Source organism: Thunnus thynnus, chromosome 21, assembly GCF_963924715.1.
Source record: "Thunnus thynnus chromosome 21, fThuThy2.1, whole genome shotgun sequence".
NCBI lineage: Eukaryota > Metazoa > Chordata > Actinopteri > Scombriformes > Scombridae > Thunnus > Thunnus thynnus.
In genome coordinates, this window is record NC_089537.1 from 9,888,087 (window position 1) to 9,908,389 (window position 20,303).

Sequence of the window (20,303 nt, forward strand, 5' to 3'; positions counted from 1 at the left end):
GTTTACATGTGCAACATATAACCGGGATCCTCCAAAAACCTGATCATAACAGATACTCATGTAAACACACCATTGATAAGTTAAACCTTTCATACAGCATGTCTTAGTAGTAACTGCAGGCAAAAGTGATAATTTCCAATAACTAAATAAATAATTATGATTCTATCACATTATTTTGGCTCCTTACTGAGGCTGTGTTTAAAAATAAGTCACAAGATTGGACTACTATCTATTTTTCTTTTACTTATAAAGTGATTCTGTTATATTATAAGTAACAATTAAAGATACTAACTCATAATTTGAACCTGCATTGTTGTCATTGAGCAGGAAATCATTCCTCATAAATCCCTAATAACTTTTTTGATGAACTTTTATTTAACAACAGTTTATGGTGGTACAATATACCATAACTCCTGAAACAGGATAACCACTACAAAGAATGTATTTATACACATATTTATACCTGCATGTGTCCACAGACAACAACTAAAGTCATAAGTATTATAAAATTAAATGAATAAAATAAAAATGAGGTCTATTCAGGAGTTCAAACAAGTAATTTTTGTAAATATTATATCATATATATCTATTATATCATAGCCTGTTACAGCTGTATGTATTCCCTCTCCTCTTCTTCTCAGGTCTTCTACACTTGATCAGTCCTCGCTGAGCTGCACCTGGCTCAGGATAGGAAGTGGTTAAATGTTTCAGGTTCCGGTTGCAGGGAGATGCTTCTGGTTTGTGGACTGCTGGTCTTTCTGCCTCTCAGTCTGGGATTTTATTTAGTGTTGCTGTTGTCTTTTGACTGTCGTTTGTGCTCTTTATTTAGTGTCTTGGTTGTTTTGTGTGTCTTTATGTTAATAAATCTCATGGTTTGGGTGTTTTAAAAGGTGTTAGAGTTTTACTTTGAGCTGACGAAGGGTGGAGCGTAACATAGTCTACACTTCAGCATGCTTTCTTAAAGTCAAATAACTCCCTCTAAAAAAGCTGAAAACAGAGGACTGCTACCATGACTCGACATCTAAACTTGGCCAACATAGTTAAAGTCCTCCTCCACTCAAAAATGTTTTCTTCTTGTTCCTACAGTCGGATGTCTGTGCTTCACTGTGCAGAATGATGTTTATGCAGAGTTTGTTTTCACTTTCATCTGCTGAAAGTGGAAAATTTCTCTGTGCTCGTTGAAAATCAGATTTTAAGGGGTGTAAGCCTGCGAGCATGATTTGTGACATCAAAACTAGTCTGGAAGCCAGTTTTGGTCCAATATTTAACTAACACAAGTGTGATGTGGAAACTTGAATCCTCCAGGGCATAAACACTGAGAATAGACCTCACAGTTAACTAGGAGACTGAATGAAATATATTTGTATATTCATAGAGTCTGGATTTTTTAACGAGGGAGAAGGAGTGGATGCAATTTTAACAAAATAATTGAACTTGTGTGTGTGTGTGTGTGTGTGGAAAAAACATATCAAACACAAACTATTATTCTAAGTTGAGTATTTTATAAGCATCTTAAAATATGTCTGGAGGGAATCTTTAGACATTTCCACATCAAAAAACCCCCCCAAAACAATCAAAACCTTCATAATTAACCTGAATAATTAACTTGGTCATCTGTCCTCCTGCTGTAATCACGCGCAGCCTCGGAGCTGCAGGTCACGTGATGACGGCTGCCTGCACACAGCAGCAGCAGCAGCAGCGGACTGACTGAAGGTGTGACAGCCTGCGGATGAGCCTCAACTCCGGCAGGTAGGAGGATTTAATCAGCTAGTCTGCTCTCTGTCCGCATTTAACGGTTCTCGAAAACATAAAATGTGGCAGATTTCGTGTGAATGTGTCTTCATGTCGTCTCTCTGTGCTCTGCCGAGTCCTTGAAATGTTTCTGAGGAGTCATTTAGCTGCTTGTGCGGAACTCCTGAGTCCTGAATATCGATTTTGGAGTGCTGTGATAGCAGATATAATCAATAAGCACAATATGTGTCTTCTCGTCAAGGTAAACCGGCATTTATCAATGTTGTGACGCGTTATTGCTATTTATGAAATTGCAGTGCTTCTCATAAATGTCTGTTTTGTCAGCAGGGTCCCTAAACGCCTCACAGGTTTATGGGAAAAGAGTTTGCTTTACTGGAAGATTAAATGTCCAAATTTTAGATTTTTTTTTTATACCAGCATCACACAGTTGCATCTTTGACTACGTTCATGGCAATATCATGACTTTTATGACGTAATAGCGAATGTTTATTTACCCGTATGCCTCATGTTTTACCATCTGATTGTATTAAACAGCATTCTGTCAAATAGAGCTGCAAAGATAAGTTGATTAATCGATAAGTCGACTGACAGAAAATCAGTTGGCAACTATTTTGATAATTGAATAATCATTTTAGTAATTCTGGAAGAGGAAATGCCGGAAATTTGCTGGTTTCAGCTTCTCAAATGTTAAGATTTGATGCTTTTCTTTGTCATACATGATAATAAACTGAATATCTTTGGGTTTGACACTGTTGGTCTTACAGAAGAAGACATTTGAAGACGTCACCTGTGACTCTAGGAAAAATGTTTAGCCATTTTTTTTACTATTTACTTACATTTAATAGAGAAAACGACTAATCGATTCAATCAAGCAAATATTTGACAGATTAATTGATAATTAAAATAATCATTAGTTGCAGCCCTACTCTCAAATATAGAGACATTAGATCTGAGAGATATATGATTCATACTTTATCATATCATAATGAGAGTCAATATTCACTGAGATTTAAGCTGTTGTAAAATAGTGATATACTTGTCATCTCCCTTGTGAGTCTATTACCATTATCGATTCATCTGCCACTTATTTTCTTAATTAATTGTTTAGTCAATGAAATGCTAAGATAATCACAATGTCTAAGCTCACGATGATGTCGTCAATTCATCTGTCCAACAGTCTAACACCTGAAAATATTCAATTTTTTTGTCATATATGTCAAAGAAACACATTAAATCGTCACATTTGAGAAGCTGAAACCAAAGAACGTCTGGCGTTCTTGCTTTAAAAATGACTGAAATGTTTCCTAATAGATTTTCTTTGGATTGACTTAATCAATTAATTGACTAATCGTTGCAGCTCTAAAGTGAATGCTGTGATATACAAATTACTAATGAATGTTTTCATGTAGTGCTGAGATGAAAAGCTGAAGTTTTAATCGTTAATTGACAAAAAATTGATCGCACTGTGCTGATAAATGATCTTTTATCAAGCTAAACTACCAATGATACTCTGGTTCCAGTTCCTCAAATTTTAGGAACTGCTTGTTTTCTTTGTCTTTTATCATCGTCAACAAGATATCTTTGTGTTTTTGATTGTTGGTTGGACAAAAGAAGCCATTTTTATTTGCCATTTTACTCTAGAAGCATGTTTTTTTTCCAATTTTATAGACTAAATGATCAATTATGAATCAAAAAATATTAGATAAATTACTCAAATAAATATAATTGTTAGTTGCAGCCATAGCAGCATTATCAATATGCAGTTACTGAGTCAAAACATTGTGGTATGTGGTCTAAATTTTTCAGTATTGGTCACTTCAGTGGTTGTGGTTGAAATGAAAACCTGCAGTCTCGGTGGCACGGGGTTGGTCAAAACAACAACCTGCTGACGCAGAATCACGTTGGACACTTGGACGTAGTGAGCAGGAGAAACGTGCCGAGACAGGGAAAGCTAGATTCATCCTAATCTTGTAAACAGGATTAACACCTCTTAAGATCTCACCCCATACAGACGAGAGAGTGTCATGGCTGAACTGGGCTGTGGCTCATCAAGCAAGTATGGACAGTTTCTAGTGAAGCCCAGAGAGGATCTAAAAAAACAGAGCTTAAGGTTTTTAGTCCCCCTCATTCTAATCATATTATATCCAAGGAGATGGCTGCATTATTGTGTTAATATGAAGCTGTAGAGTTGATGTCAGTACATCCTCATTCCTGTCAATGAGGAAGAAGCACAGTAAACAAGTATTGTTTAAAAATGAAAATGAAAGTAAAACAGCGTCTTGTAATAGCATCCTTCCTTCCTTTTGTTTGTGCAACATGTTTGAAATGCAGCTCAAAGAAAAATATCATACGTTTTGACCTTGACAGTCCATTCTTAACCTTGGAACAATAAACAGTCTTGACTCAAGATCTGCTTACTCACCGTTAGTGAACCTTTTCACCGCATCACATGGTCTTCATCAGCAGATGACGTTTAAAGATGTGTAAAGTTTAAATTTTTCTGAATAATTTTAGAATTTCTCTCGTTAAGTCAAGTCAATTTTATTTAAATAGCACCAAATCACAAGTTATCAAGTTCAACTTATCTAAGGGCACTTTTCACATAGAGCAGGTCTAGACTCTTTTTTTGTAGCGACTGTGGTTCAGGCGGTAGAGCAGGTCATCCACTAATTGGAAGATCAGTGGTTCGATTCCCGGCTCCTCCAGTCCGCATGTTGAAGTGTCCTTGGGCAAGCTACTGAACCCCAAATTGCTCCTGATGGGTGTGCCAGGACCCTGCGTGGTAGCTTGCCGCCATTGGTGTGTGAGTGTGTGAATGGGCGAATGTGGCTTGTAGTGTAAAAGCACTTTGAGTGGTCGGACGACTAGAAAGGTGCTATATAAGAGACCCAACATTCCTCCATGAGCAAGCACTAGGCGAAAGCGATGAGGAAAAACTCCCCTTTAACGGGAAGAAACCGGAGTGTAGGTGAGTGTCCGTCTGCCTTGATTGGTTGGGTTGAGAGAGACACAGAGAAGCACAGCAACAACAACAATAACAGCAATAATAATAGAAATATGACTAATAATAATAGTGGTAGCAGTGGGCAAAGATGACTAATAAATCGTAATTATCGTCCATGTTGGCTTAAAAATTTAGCTTGATAGTTCATCTGCTAATGAAGACTGGTTGAAAGCTCCAGAACAAGTGAGTAAATAGATCTTGAGATGAGATTGTTTTGTCAAATACATTTATCAAGGAACAAACTTGTATAATCAGTGTAGTTTTATGATACATGCATGATTTATCTTTTTCGACCCGCGTATTATGTCTTGATCATTTTTAGGGCTGCAACTAACGATTATTTTCTCGATTGTTTGTTTTAATAGTTCTATAAAAGGTCCGAAAATTGTGAAAAATATTGTTTCCCAAAAGCCGAAGGTGCAGCTCTGATTATTTTAATGCGTTTCAAGCCCTCACTTTGACTTACAATGGGAACAGAACATTATCACACCACCACATCTGTACTCAGACTTGGAGTTTTAGAGCAGAGAGGTCTGAATGAAGTGCTGTGGGAGTTGAAGCTCTTACTAAATTTGGTGTGGTGTCGTGTGTGTGTGTGTGTGTGTGCAGATCATGCAGACAGTGTGCAGTCAGCTCACTAGTGAGACCTGGCTATCACGGCTGATGGCCCTCATCTAGACACTTCTGCTTTGTCCATGTAATGAGCAATGCACTTTCACTCTACAATGTGCTGTGTTATACAAGGGGAAACATACAGTACATGAACACAGTGTGCACAATAGAACACTATTATCTGGTACCATAATACACAGTATGCCTGCAGTGAGTTAAGTCTGTTTGTACTTATAATTCAGTTACAGCTGTGACTTTATTATCGCATCACACTCTGTTGGTCCAGAGTGAAATATGGTGACAACTGTTAATTGAATTGCCAGGAAATTTTGTACAAACATTCATGGTCTCCAAAGGATGAATCCTACTGACTTTGGTGATCTACTGACTTTATAACGTAGCTCCGCCAATTGGCCAGATTTAGGTTCATGACCTCTAAAACAACTGACCTAATTCCTGTCAGCCTCAGCTGCACCTCAGCTCAGGTTCATGCCATGACATACTGCAGCATGCTTACATGCAAACAGGCTCTACTGTCATGCTAAATGTTAACATGTAAGTTTGAGTTTTGGCAACTGTTGATCTTCATATTTTTTCAGATTTTATAGTTTAAATGATTAATCTGTTAATCAAGGAAATAATTATATTAAAGGACAGGTTCACAATTTTTCAGGCGCTCATATGAAGATTGAAACAATTGCTGGCTATAATCATTCCTCCTGTTCATACTGACCAGTAGTACATCCCTTCATAATGCATTTACTATGTAAGTGACTGGGGACAAAATCCTCCTTCTGTGCAAAACTGTATTTAAAAGTTTATCTGAAGATGATATGAAGTTTCAGCCGTCTGAGTTACTCAAATAAAGTGGATATCCTCCACAGTTTCAGTCTTTTTAGTAAGAAAATTCCCTCCTCGTGTCTTGACAGTGTTTTCCTGTTTAGCTGCCGTGATCAGGGATCTTAACAAAAAGAGGGAATCTGGCTCTAAAATATGGCTGGGCAATATCAATATTATGTCTACATTGTGATATAGACTAGATAAAGGCTTCATTACAGTAAACTGATGTAATTTTCTGAACTTAACAGATTGCATTATGTCCACATTACTGATGATTATTTATCTAATTGTGTAAATATTTTGTGGAAGCACCACTAGTCATCCCGACAATATTATCGCAATATCGATATTGAGGTATTTGGTCAAAAATATAATTTGATTATAATTTGTCCATATTACCCAGCCTTACTCTAAAAAGACATCAATTCTGAAAGATATCTACTTGCTTTGACTAGTTTGGAAGGCTTGAGCTTTATATTAGCTTCAGATAAACCATTTTTTAACAAGAGACTTGTGGATTTTGGTCCCAATCACTTTTTGTGCATTATGAAGGGATCTTCTAATGATCAGTATGAACAGGAGGAATGATTACAGCAAGAAAAACATGTGTCAGTGTTCATTTGGGCACCCGACTGATGTTTTAGGACAGAGTTGAAAAATTGTGAACCTGTCCTTTTTAATATGTACGCTCAAGTTTTCTTCTTCTTTGAGTTCTGTATGGAGACTTTTCCAGCACAGGACGGCGGTGATGGCGGGGCCGGTGCTAAGAGAGGTTATGTAAGAGTTTTAGGGCTCAGGCTCGGTGTTATTTTTCCCTCAGAGAGTTTATGCTCAGTCAGAGGGGTTAGAAAGTTTGTAGGAGCGGTGGTGCATGGCACAGACAGGGAGGAGAGGAGGCCTTACATCTGCTCAGACCTGCTGCTCTTGTTTTGTCCTGCTGGGGTGTAATGGAGCTCTCAGGGAGGTTTCCCGTAGAGCAGCAGGGCTGGCGGCTGCACCTGAAGTCCTCCTGGACTCTGGTGAGTTAGGATGCTGGTTAGATTACATGGAGCTTTTCTTCCTTCTGTTATAACAAAAACAAAATTTATATGACCTGTTTTTTTTTTTGTTTTTTTTTTGGAAAGTGCAGTGTTGATCTCTAATGTTTAGGTGAGAAATGTGAATCTCTCTACTCTAGTAAACCTAACCCTGACCCCATCCTAACACAGACTCTATTTCTAACCCAAATACTGAACTAGAGCTGCAACGGTAAGTCCAATTAATCAATTAGTCGATCATCAGAAAATTAATCAGCAACTGCTTTGATAATCAGTTAATCGTCTTTATTTCAAGTGAAAATGCCAAATATTTGATTGTTCCAACTTCTCAAATGTGAAGATTTGCTGTTTTTCCTTTTTATATATAACAGTTAATGTTGAATATTTCAACATTTCAGACTGTGAGTCAGATAAAATGAGCAATTTGAAGACATCATCAACATGTGAATGCCATTTTTTCACATTTTTTTTAACATTTCATAGACCAAATGATTAATTGACTAGTTGAGGAAATAATTGTGAGTTGCAGCCCTACACTGAACGTCTGTAGATCACCACTAATTGAGGGGCGATATGAATTGAAAAAAAAAGCATGTGGTTAAATCGTACTGTATAATTTTATTTTTTGATATCAATATATATTGTAATAAATTAAATTCCCTAGAAATTCCAATATATGACCCAATGGAAATAGTTTTTTTATTTGAATCCAGTGAATTAAATACCTGACAAATGAATGCAACAATCCTGTAAATCCATATTAATATAAAGCTCATTGATTCGCAACATTATCCAAAATGCTCTAAGACAATCACACATGTTAAAGTAAAACAGAATATGAAAATGAAACCTTAGTACGACTGTACAATAAAATTTCAAATGGTATTGTGTCATGGCATTTATAGCCCAACCCTGCTTTATGGTGTAACATTGTTCCATTACACCATGTTGAGACTCAGTGTAGTCACATGATTGTCATGTGACTACAGTGTGCAACACTTTTTTGGTACAGTACGTTCTGTTTATTCACAGTTAGATTTTTTTTGTTATTCTCAATGAAAGATGATTTTCAGTGTTTTTTCCGTCAGTAGTTTTGCTGGTGCAGTAGCTGCCAGTTTTAGAGACCAAAAGGTTTCAAAGTCCATCTAGCTGGTATGCAGCTCTGATTCAGTCAGTGTAAACCATTGTCCTAAATACTGAGACGCATTGCTAAAGTGTCATTGTTCAGATTGTAAACACACACACATTAAGTCTTTGTCTGTAAGTCAAACATGCTCCAAGGTGCAAACGGTGATTACAGATGCTGTAGCCAAGGTGAGCACACACACAGTGACACTCTGATGATGGAATAAGAGTGAAAAACAAAGATTTAATCTCAGAAAATGTGGCTTTCATCTTTTTTTGTGTCCTGTAGAAATCCAGGAAACACTTAACTTTGATCATGGGCTGGTTTTGCATGAGGTGAAAAATAAGAAAAGCTATGTTCAAGTGTAATATGATACAGAAAACAATTTAAAATCCAGTTAAGCCAGATTTGGATAAACATTCAGCAACTGTTGATTGATTTTATCAGTCATCTCAATAGCAGTGTGTACGAAAGTATTGTGGTGTTCATGTGTGGTTGACACTAGACTCGAGAGCTAAACTTTGTTCCTCAATTTTGCATGAATCTTTTTCTTTTTTTTAGATTTACTTATTTTTGTGAATTTTATAATGGTCCTTTTGCACAAGAAATACTTTTTTTGTAATGAGTGAGTGACTTTCTAGAAAGGAGAGTAATAATGAGAAGAGTATCAGCTCATCATCATGACAGAATGAGGTCCTGCTTTCTATCTTTTCATCTTTGTGAAAATTGACGTGATTTTCTCGGTTCCTCTTCTCTCCTGTACGTGTTTTATATTAGTTTATGCACCAGCTGAGAATCTGTGAAATGATTTGAATGGTCAGAGGAGATAAATTCAACATGTAAGTAATTCATCAGTATGTTTTTCATAGTTGGAGATAAAAAAAAATTGGAAGGAAAAGATGTCAAGGCGAGCATGTTCAGAATCAGAAGGATACAGTCTGCTTGTAAAATCTTGGTGCATCAAACACATTTCAATATTTCCTGCTGTCACTGAAATGGTAACTAGTACACTCTTAAGTTCATCTGCATAAATCAATTGCTGATGAGACAGTTCAGAGTGAAGATCAGAAAGCTGAAAAATCAGTTTTAATTCTGACCTTTTAACATTTTCTGTTTACATATATAAACCATATGCTGCTTGAATGTGTTATCTGTCATGTTTTAGCTGTTTTCTGACTCCTCACATGTTGACCTGAAATCTTTCTGAATCATTCTGGTGTCTTATCTTAACATGAAGTAATAACAAAATTCACAGTCACCTAATGTGCAGTTTAGGAAAAAAGTATACTGTCACAATTGTGGCCACCTAAGTTCTTAATCTGCGCCATTTGTGCAGTGAAAGCTGTTTATTGTTTTGTAGTACTTTTGCAGCAAATGAAGCATGGTGTATTGTGCGGGATAATACTTTGAGCCGTATTTGGATTTTGGATAGATTTAGATATTAACTGTATGTGCTCTACTGTCCAGTTATGAAGCTCAAACTTTAGTTCATCTGCCCTTATTTCTGTCTTTATTGTTGATGGATCATATTGAGGAAACAGTCAGGTTAGACCTCTTCTACTTCAAATTTAAGTGTCTTCCTTTCACATGCTCTCATAAGAATTAAAGAGAGGACAAACCTGCTGGAAAACACACACTGTCCTCTCTGCTCTGGTCTGCTGCAGCCTTGTTGCTGCAATCGAGGGCCTGATTAAGTCTTGATCAGCTCAGGACTCTTTTCAGGAAAATGGGACAGAGCCGCTGTGTTTAGGGACCAGCATGCATTTCCGTTGCAGACTATTCTGAACAACAGGAGCGCTTACTACAGGGACAGTGGCCCAGTAAAAGCAAAAAAAAAAAGTAGTGTCTGGTTTTATTCTGCTGTTCTACTTAAAGATAACGCAGAACTTCTTGTGCATAGATTGCTGACGTTGCATATATGTGTTATTTTTGCCGGACAGGTGGACACCATGAACTACGTGGGGCAGCTGGCGGGCCAGGTGCTGGTGACAGTGAAGGAGCTCTATAAGGGGATTAATCAGGCCACTCTGTCTGGCTGCATCGACGTGATCGTGGTACGACAGCCTGATGGGACGTTCCAGTGCTCCCCTTTCCACGTCCGCTTTGGAAAACTGGGGGTTCTTCGCTCTAGAGAGAAAGTGGTCAGTGCACGAGAGCTAAAGCTGCACGTTTGTGTCTGTAATGACAATCTGATGTTATGAATAGTGTTTACATTTTTTTGTTAAGGTTCAGTTTTCCAGTCCTTTCAACATTTTAAGTGAAGTGTGTGTTCTGAAAGAAATATTTTAGTGGAAAGCAATGTCACAGATAGTTATGAAGGATTAAATTATAATATAACAATGTTTGATTAATTAAGCAACCCTAGTAAACCTAAAAATACAAGGAAAACTCTCTTACTTTATTGAAATATCATCATTATATTGAATTCCTACTACAAACATGAACAACAACATGAAATAAAATTTGGTTGCACTTTCTAATAAGGCATAAACCATTTATAAAAATACATTTTTGGGTTGCCAGGTTGTGAAAGATCCCTCTAGCTCTTCAGTTTATCTGTGATTGACCAGGAAAAGGGATTTTCCACAACCTGGCAACCCAAAAGTGTTAATTAATGGCTTATAACTGATCTATAAAGCATTATTAAAGTATATATTAACCTTTAATAAAGGCATTAGTGACAGATTGTAACCCTTATTTTGAACGGTGACTTGTTAGAAGGTGGTACCAGGATATTTTCTTCTCTTTTCCTCTGAAGCACTATGAGCACCACCAACTAATCCACTCTCTGCTTCTCACAAGAGCAGATTGCCCTTTCTCTCTATTTATAGGCACAGTGTAGTTGTCACCAGAGGAGGACTAAAGGTGGGGAGCTCAGATTTAGCGTCTTACTCCCAACATGTAAAGATTCATCCCATTCAAAAAAAGTGTCTTAGAGAAAAGGTTTAGCTTACAGGAAAGCCGAGCAGTGCAGGAAGTAGAGTCTGTGGTTTCAGTGATTCTGTAAATCATTTTGACACTGTTGAGAAACCAAGCAAAACCTTATCTTGACCTCATATCAAATGTCAACGTCTTGCACACACTTCCAGTAGATTTTGTCTTAACTTCCTTTCCATTCTGATAATTTAAAGGTGGAAGAAAGCTTTTTTTTTGTGCGCACAGCTCACATATTTGTACTTGTGTTGTTGACTTTTTGTCCTTTTTAACAACCTAATTCCACCCGGTTTTGAGTTAAAGCTGTTTGTTTAATTCAGGGATAAGAGCTGTGGCATATACAAGCCTTCACACAAGCTGCTCACTGTTTTTCTGTGGATTAACTCTAATTCTTCAGGTAAATCTGTGACAAACATGAACAATAAGTACATTAAGTGCTTTTTGTTGTAAACAAACCTCATTAATGCCTGTTAAAGGTGAGGTGCAGTGTGTAGAATTTAGTGGCATCTAGCTGAACAGACTTGACAGAAATGGAATATAATATTCATAAGGATGTTTTAATTAGTGTATAAGCACCTGAAAACAAGAATCATGGTATTTTTGTGAGCTTAAAATGAGCCCTTTATATCTACATAGAGAGCAGGTCAGGTCCTCTTCCATGGAGCCCACCATGTTGCACCGCCATGTTTCTGCAGTAGCTCAAAACAGACAAAGCAAACACTGGCTGTAGAGAGGGCCTGCCATGTTTTTTGTGAGATTTGCAGCCACCAATCTGCAACCTCACTACTAGATGCCACTAAATCTTATACACTGCGCCTTTAAAACTTGAGGCCCACTGAGGAGAGCGTGGTGACCTGGTACATAGTTAAGTGTTGTACAGAGTGTGTATCTCACAGAAACGTGTTGTCTTGATTCTGCAGATTGACATAGAAATCAATGGGGAACCTGTTGAGTTGCACATGAAGCTTGGAGACAACGGAGAAGCCTTTTTTGTCCAGGAGACAGAACAGCACAATGTGAGTTTTGCACACTGTGATGGATGTGACAAGGAATTTAATTTTGCTTTTAATATTTCTTGGACCTTTCTTGCTTAGCTTAGCTTTCTTTTTTTTTTTTAATATATATAACACCAACACAGGAGATCATCCCAGCCCACCTGGTGACCTCGCCCATCACCACAGAAGAACCATTGTTCAGGAGCAGAGAGCCCAGAAATGGGGGATCATCAGCGGAGAGCAGTCAGCCTCTCAGTCCAGAAGAACCAGCCTCTGGAAACCTGCAGCCCTGCTCCAACACAGCCGGCAAGAAGAAGAAGAGACGCAGGAGGAAGCACAAGGCCGAACACCGGAAGGAGGAGCAAACCACACCTGCAGGCGGGGAGCTGGAGTTGTGTGAACTCAGTTCAGACGAGGAGCACAACACACACAATGGACGGTAAGTAGACATGTTTAGTTCGTTAGCTGGATTCTGATGTGTTGTGATTTTCTGTAAACTTTAATTTCATCGTGTCATGTCTTAAGGGCATCTTCACTCGCCACGATGAAGGACAATACGGACCACAGGCAACATTCCCCCCCCACCGCCCTCGAATGGGACAGCTACCCGTTCTCAGACGGAGACTGGTCGCCCTGCACGGCGTATGGCCCACTCACTCTGTCCACTCAAATATTTACACAGCTCATACAAGCAGAGAGTTACAACAAGAAATAATTTTCTCCTTTATCAAAACAAACAGGACAAGGTTGTAAAACAAAGCACTCCCACAGCGCCGTTACAGCTGACTCAGTGGAAATGTGGTTTTTGCTTACAGCAGGGAGATGTCTGGGCCCATGTCGCCAAAGAGTGATTCCGAGTTGATGGTGAATCCTGCAGAGAGCATGCTCAGGGCCGACTCGCACATGCAGTGGAGCTGGGGAGAGTTTCCAGAATCCACCAGGGTATGACTCATATCTAGCATCTCAGAATCTGGCTTTAAATTTTCTTATTGAAAGTCCCCCAAACACAAGCAAAGAATTGCCAGGCTGCAATGAGAAAAGAGACATTTGTGAAGATTGTATCTTCAATGAGGATATGAACAAATCTAACTAATACACATATATTGAAGGATAATCTTGTGTTGTTTTGTTTTTGTTATCTAGGTCAACAAAAAGGACAAGTCGAAGACGTTGACCATCACTCCCTCAGAGAATACACATTTCAGGGTTATCTTGAGTTCAGAAGCCATGGAGGCAGAGTCAACGGAGAGAGAGAGAACAACGGATCCAATCTGCAGCATCGTCAAACCAGAGCCCCGGACCGTCAAACCCGATCAGTGCAGCTGCAAACCGCAGCCCCCTGAAGCTTCATCACAGCCCAGTTGTTCTGGGCACGACACAAGCATTACTCAGCACAAGCCAGACCTTTCAAATTTAAGCTTTTCATCTGAGCCATGTCCCAGTAACTCCGACCTCAGCACGAAAAACGTGCGGAAGACCAGGTGGACGTCTTCGCCGCCCAGCCGCAGGGACAGCAACTCTGCTGCCAGCGGAGTCAGTGATGTGGCCGGAGACTCAGCAGCTGTGTGTCCAGACGCAAGAGCCTCCACCAAACCCACCGACTCCCCCACCAAGAGGAGAGGTAACACTACTTCCTTCATACCTCGCTCTGAAAATGTGATTTGTAGTAACGATTCATTGCAGCGCAATTGCAAATAACTTCAGAATGTCTGACAAACAGGAAGCTGCTAGTCATTTCTAATGGTCAGTTTTGCTTTCTGTGGAAAAAAAAAAGACTTCTTATGAGATTAATTGGACTTCAAAATAGGTTAAAATGTTTTATTCTGTGTCATAAAATGTTTAAAAACTGTATAGAAGTGTCTGATGATTTCAGTAGTTGAGTGATTCTTATTTTGCATCTTAAATGACGGGAAGGTCTTAGAATAAAACTCCAGATCACTATAAGTGATGACAATCTACACCCAACCATGTAAGTGAATGTTAACAGGAAGGATGTGGTTTTTTATGTGGGCCTAAGTTCACGCTCTCTGTCTGGGGCTGCTCTGCATTCACATGAGAAGTTAAAAGTACAGGAAGTGAAAAAAAGTCAGTCGTTTCTGAATAGACTTCTCTTCTCTTTCTAAAAAGGTGTGAGAAAGAGGAGCCAACATCAGGGACCTGAAGATATTTACCTGGATGATCTGAATGCACTCGAGCCTGATGTTGTTGCTCGGTACTTCCCGAAAAGGTGGGATGCCTTAAAGAGTGAAGTCATATTACCTCTCCAAACCCTTTATCTCAATTATGTACAGTCTTCAATACTCACACCTCGCCCTAGCTGTAAATAGAAGCATGGACTGGCATTAATGTGCATTTTTGAAACAAATAAAAGTGGCTGCATATGTTTATACACCTCAGTAATTCTGCTTTGTGAAATGGGACTAATGTACCTTCCTGTCTGTGTTTCAGTGAGTCTGAGCAGGTTCCTAAGCACTGGGTCGAGACGGGGAGGCGCTCTGGATCCCAGTCGCCTCAGTCGGTGGGGAGCGCAGCAGCAGACAGCGGCACAGAGTGTCTGTCCGACTCTGCCGGTGACCTACCTGACGTCACCCTGTCACTCTGTGGTGGAGTTAGTGAGAATTCAGAGATTGCTAAAGGTAGCTATTACCTGTTTGCAAAAGTGGTGAAAGTGTTTTCTTCTTAAAACAAAATGCATAATGGAAAGTACATATTGAAAGACAGTAGCAGCACCTGAGTGAACTATATTACTCATACAGGATGTTAATGGTTTGTATTATGGGGATGTTGTTCATTTTAACAAGAAGTGTGCATCACATATTTTGAGTTTCCTGCTTCACTTCTCCTGATACGGGCCTTTTTATGTTCAATTTGTTCCAGAAAAATTCATGGAGCACATCATTACCTACAACGAATTTGCAGAGAATCCAGCAATTATTGACAATCCCAATTTGGTGGTTAGAATTGCAAACAGGTAAGGTTTCATACTCACATATACAGTGTTGTGCAAAAGTTTGAGGCACTAAAAGTAAAGTGAGGATGCTTCCAAAAATAATGCTATGAGTAGTTTTCATACAAAGTGAAGGATGTTCTTCTGTGGATTTAGGCTGTCCCAGTTGACTGACTCAGATGTTGAGATCAGGGCTCTGTGGGGGCCGTACCATCTGTTCTGGGAGTCCTTGTTCTTCTTGTAGGTGAAAGTAGTTCTTTATGACTCCGGCTGTATTTTTTGGGGTCATTGTCGAGCTGCAGAATAAATTTGGGACTGATCAGATGCCTCCCTGCTGGTATTGCATATTGGATAATAATCTAAAGTGCCTAAAACTTTTGCACAGTCCTGTATATGATAAAATACTCCCATCATAGTTTTACAGTTGATTCATTAATATGCCGTAACCTTTGCAATATGATCACATTATATTCAAAACAAACTTATTTTCCAGATATTACAACTGGACACTGGCAGCACCGTTGATCCTTTGTATGCAGGCTTTTCAGAAGAACCTGCCAAAGGTATCTGCTGATCTATTGTGTTTATAGTGCACCATGTAATCCTGTACTGTATGTGCACATTGTGTCTATTCACACATGGACCGTTTATCTGAATGGCAGGCTACAGAAGAGGCCTGGGTGAAGGACAAAATGCCGAAGAAGTCTGGGCGCTGGTGGTTCTGGAGAAAGAGCAGCGTGAAGCAGGTAGTGAAACTGTGTGACTCAGACAACAGTCTTTAAGTAATCTAGTGAGTCACACTTCCATCTGTGTGTTTACAGCGTAGTGGAGGTCAGTGGGAATCCTGTACTGTTTGACTAACTACAAAACATCTCTGTTTTGCATTATTGTGTAAAGACTTTAGTTATGAAACAACCTTTACATCATACCTTTTCAGTGTTCTTTGCTTTTTAATCTTAAAGATCTATGTCAGGTCATAGATGGCCAATATGTCATGTGCTTCCTCCTCTCCTCAGTCATCATCAGAGACCAAGTTAGAGAGACAGGAGTCCCTGACCAGAGAGAGCCCTGCCCTCCACCAGGCCCCAGAAACACAGTGAGTCAGCAACAACGCTCTGGCTTCCTCACAACACTACAGTCACACACCAACACAAGCAGTGTTGGGTAAACATGTCCCACAGAGGCCGGATTAGCATGTTAGTCAGCGAGCAGTGCTGTCATTTCATGTCTCATAGACTCATCCATTAAGAGTCCAGGACAAAGACTTTAAATATTGTTTGAGAGCTTCTTTGGGAGCTTCTACATAAAAATCTGTGTCATACACTGTTGAGGATGCTTTCAATTTCAGCCTAAAAGAAGTCTAAAACATAAAGTATATTTACTGCTGCCCTCTTGTGGCTGTAAATGATTTTGCATGGGGGGTTTTTGTCCTACAGTTGACACACATACTGTAATCTAATAACAACATGCACATTAAAATAGAAGTCCTTATCTTTTCATTCTCATTATTTTGATGTAGATTTTGATGTAGATCAAACTGGTCTCAGTTGCTAAACATGTTGACTCATGATCCCATCCATATGTGCAAGCATGCAGTTTGATCCTGTATCTTCTTTCAGACTGTCCTGCAGGCAGAAAACAGCTGAGTGGTCCAGCGACGACGAGACTAAAGAGCTGAACGCTGAGGCGCCTGCTCTGACGCCTACTGAGCGTGTGCAGACAGAAGGCCCGGCACCGGCCCTGTGTCCCTCTTACAAGAAGTCCCTGCGCCTGTCGTCCGACCAGATAGTAAGACCACTGAGCACTGACATTGGTAGTGTGATTAAAATGAACTAAAGACAGAAATGGTCTCATCAGTCAGCTATTTTTGCGATGATGTAACGTTACACTGAAGCCCAGTGAAAAGGTTGACCTGAGGGGAAAAAGGAAACAGCTTTTCTCTTTATTTGTGTATTTTTTTGTGTGTGCAAACAAACAGTGAGATCATATCTTGGACTCCCGGCTAGATATATGATATTTCTTAGCGCTCTATAATGCTGATAGTTGTGAAATCTTATCCAGATGAATTACAGGAAGATCAGACACAGAAATAGATGACAAATGGCAAATATAGTAACTCACACTTGTACATTATTTTTACTTTACTTTGGTCTGTAGTAAGATATCTTGAAAATTAAATGAATGGCCAGATTTCTATGAAACTTGCAGCTCCACAGTATGAATCCTAGTGTCTTTGGTGAAAATATTAAAGTCCAATGGGCACATTGCTATCAAAATGACTGATCACATTAATACTACCTAGAGGAGGAACCTTTTACATCTTGGACAAATCGATGAACTTTAATTTTCCTTTTATCCTCTGGTCTCACCTCCAGGATAAAATAAAAAGGCTGATCATTTTCTGTCTCTTTCAGGCCAGCCTGAAGCTGAGGGAGGGGCCGAACGATGTCACCTTCAGCATAACCACTCAGTACCAGGGGACGTGTCGGTGCGAGGGCACCATCTACCTGTGGAACTGGGACGACAAGGTCATAATCTCTGACATCGACGGCACCATCACCAAGTACGGAAAATATTTTCACCTCCTCAGTATTATGTGTTTATTCTCAGGCAGCTACTGCACTGTCCTCTTCTCAGGCTTGTCAGTTGCTGGTAGACTAAGTCTCAATAGAAATCATGTTTATTTTCTAACGAGGTTGATAATTCTCTTCCTGCAGATCAGATGTGTTTGGTCACATCCTGCCTCAGCTTGGGAAAGACTGGACTCATCGAGGAATTGCAAAGCTTTACCACTCAGTACACGAGTAAGTCTACATGATCGCTGTCCTGTTGGCATAAAACACGACAAACATCGGAGAGACTCAAGTGAAGTGAAAGATTTAATCTGTTTAATGAATATCTGACCACCACAGGAATGGGTACAAGTTCTTGTACTGTTCGGCCCGAGCAATCGGCATGGCTGACATGACACGAGGATATTTGCACTGGGTGAACGACCGGGGGACTCTCCTGCCTCAAGGACCCCTCATGCTCTCCCCGAGCAGCCTCTTCTCTGCCTTTCACAGGTACAGTAGGAGATCTGTTCCCCGAGCAGATGCTGTGTGCTGTTTGAAGCTCTGCTTTTTTCGTCAGTCAGTATCATAATTAAGATGTTGACAGGTCTTTGGCTCACATGGCAGCATTTTTACTGACTTCAAGCAGAAATGTCTAGAGGTAATTTATCACGGTGCAGATTACTGTAAATCCATCCTTTGCTTGTCTGGCTTGTCACATCATCCACTGTTGAACAGCTGCAAACTACACTGCTGAAGAGCAGTTTTGAAGCCAAAAATCTCAGCACACCGGTTGCATCATTTGAGTCACTGATAATGATGAATAACCACATCAGAGACCTGCAGTTTTTATGGTCCTTTTGTTTTACAGAGCAGTAAACATTTAACTAATTTAAATCCATTCTAAGCTTGTTTTAAAGGCAACTCTAGCACCAGCAGCAGGTCAGAGGTTAAGTCTGTAATCCTTTCTTTGTAATTCTCCTGTTAGAGAGATCATAGAAAAAAAGCCTGAGAAGTTCAAGATCGAATGCCTCACAGACATCAAGAACCTGTTCTTCCCAAACAAACATCCCTTCTACGCAGCCTTTGGAAACAGAGAGAGTGTAAGTAGAACTGTTTTGCTTATTTGTTGCCATTTTCAGTTTGCGGTTTTACCATCACATGCTTTTACGTTCGTATTTCATCACAGCTAGTTATATATAACTTGCAACAACAAGTTAAATGTATTTTTTTTCTGTGATTAAGGATGTTTTTGCCTACAAGCAAGTGGGTGTGCCAGTGTGCCGGATCTTCACAGTGAACCCTAAGGGGGAGTTAATCCTCGAGCAAGCCAAAGGCAATAAAACATCGTAAGTATTAAAGCATCAGTGGAGTCTTTTGTTTTTTGTTTTTTTGTCTGTCCGCTGTTTCTCTCAGACAAATGTTTATTGTTCCCGTTTTGCTGGTTTTTATTTTGCAGATACAGCCGGCTGAGTGAGCTGGTGGAGCATGTTTTTCCTTTACGAAGCACGCAACACAACGCCACCTTCAGCTGCCCAGAGTTCAGCTCCTTCTGTTACTGGAGACAACCGATCGCTGAGGTGTGTTTTGAGGAGCTGCTTTAACTCACACTGACAAAAAGAAATTACTTGAAATCAACATAATCCAGAGCAACAGATTTTTTTTTTTTTTTGCATAAATGACTGTATGCACTGACTTAAAACTGTTGATAATAATTCATTGTTAGTTTTGTAGGCTACTGATGTATTTTGATATTGCTTTAGACACATTCCACTTTAGTGAAATGTTTGGGATAATACTGTATCCCATATAGGGTTAGGGTTAAGTGCATCATCATCATCTTCTCATTTAGGGATTCATGTACTTGGAAAGTATCCTTGCTGCTTGAGCTACACATAACAGGTGTATTTGAAGGCTGTCTGAGCACTTTTAAAAGGTATTTGGTGTGAAAAAAAATAGTGACTTGAGAACTATTATCGTCATCAAACAAACAGTACAAAGTAATATTTAGTGCAGCTATGTAGTCGTCTCTTTAAGGCCTTATTCACTGTATGGTCTTATTTAATGTATGGAACGCTTACATCTTTACTCCAAAGCGTAAGGATTTTGCACTATTTTGCTCTGGAAAAAAATGTGAAATGATTTAGCTTAATTAATAATGATATCACTGCAATATGAAAATGTAAAAAAAAAAAAAAAAGCACTTTCTGAACTGTAGATACTGCTGCTATTTATACCTGCACCAAGCATTAAGCATTTTTTCCAAAAACAAGATTTAGTTAGTTAGACTTAGAAAACTATTTTTGATGTGTTTTGAAACTTATCTTTGCAGATGTTTTTTTTGCCAATTGTGAGAACTACAGTATCTTAATCTGTTTTTGCCTCATCTTGCTTTTCTTCTGCTCAAACTCATTAACAGCTGCTAGTAAAAAACATTTATGCATTCTTTCTATGAAAGTGATATACTGTGTGAAGAGATCACACATCCAAATATAGTGTTTTGC

The 20,303-nt window shown here is 39.2% G+C and overlaps 1 protein-coding gene across 1 annotated transcript; it reads left to right on the plus strand.

Moving 5' to 3' along the window:
• Positions 1-1,642: 1,642 nt before the first annotated feature.
• On the plus strand, positions 1,643-20,041 carry LOC137173659 (phosphatidate phosphatase LPIN2-like). The gene is made up of 20 exons (XM_067578587.1): positions 1,643-1,749; positions 10,312-10,512; positions 12,226-12,321; positions 12,444-12,739; positions 12,826-12,942; positions 13,116-13,242; positions 13,444-13,921; positions 14,428-14,527; positions 14,749-14,936; positions 15,178-15,271; positions 15,741-15,810; positions 15,910-15,993; positions 16,264-16,343; positions 16,867-17,035; positions 17,662-17,810; positions 17,965-18,051; positions 18,160-18,312; positions 18,788-18,902; positions 19,045-19,148; positions 19,259-20,041. The coding sequence occupies exons 2-20, from the start codon at positions 10,321-10,323 to the stop codon at positions 19,401-19,403; spliced, it is 2,844 nt and encodes a 947-aa protein (XP_067434688.1). The 5' UTR covers positions 1,643-1,749; positions 10,312-10,320; the 3' UTR covers positions 19,404-20,041.
• The last annotated feature ends 262 nt before the right edge of the window (positions 20,042-20,303 follow it).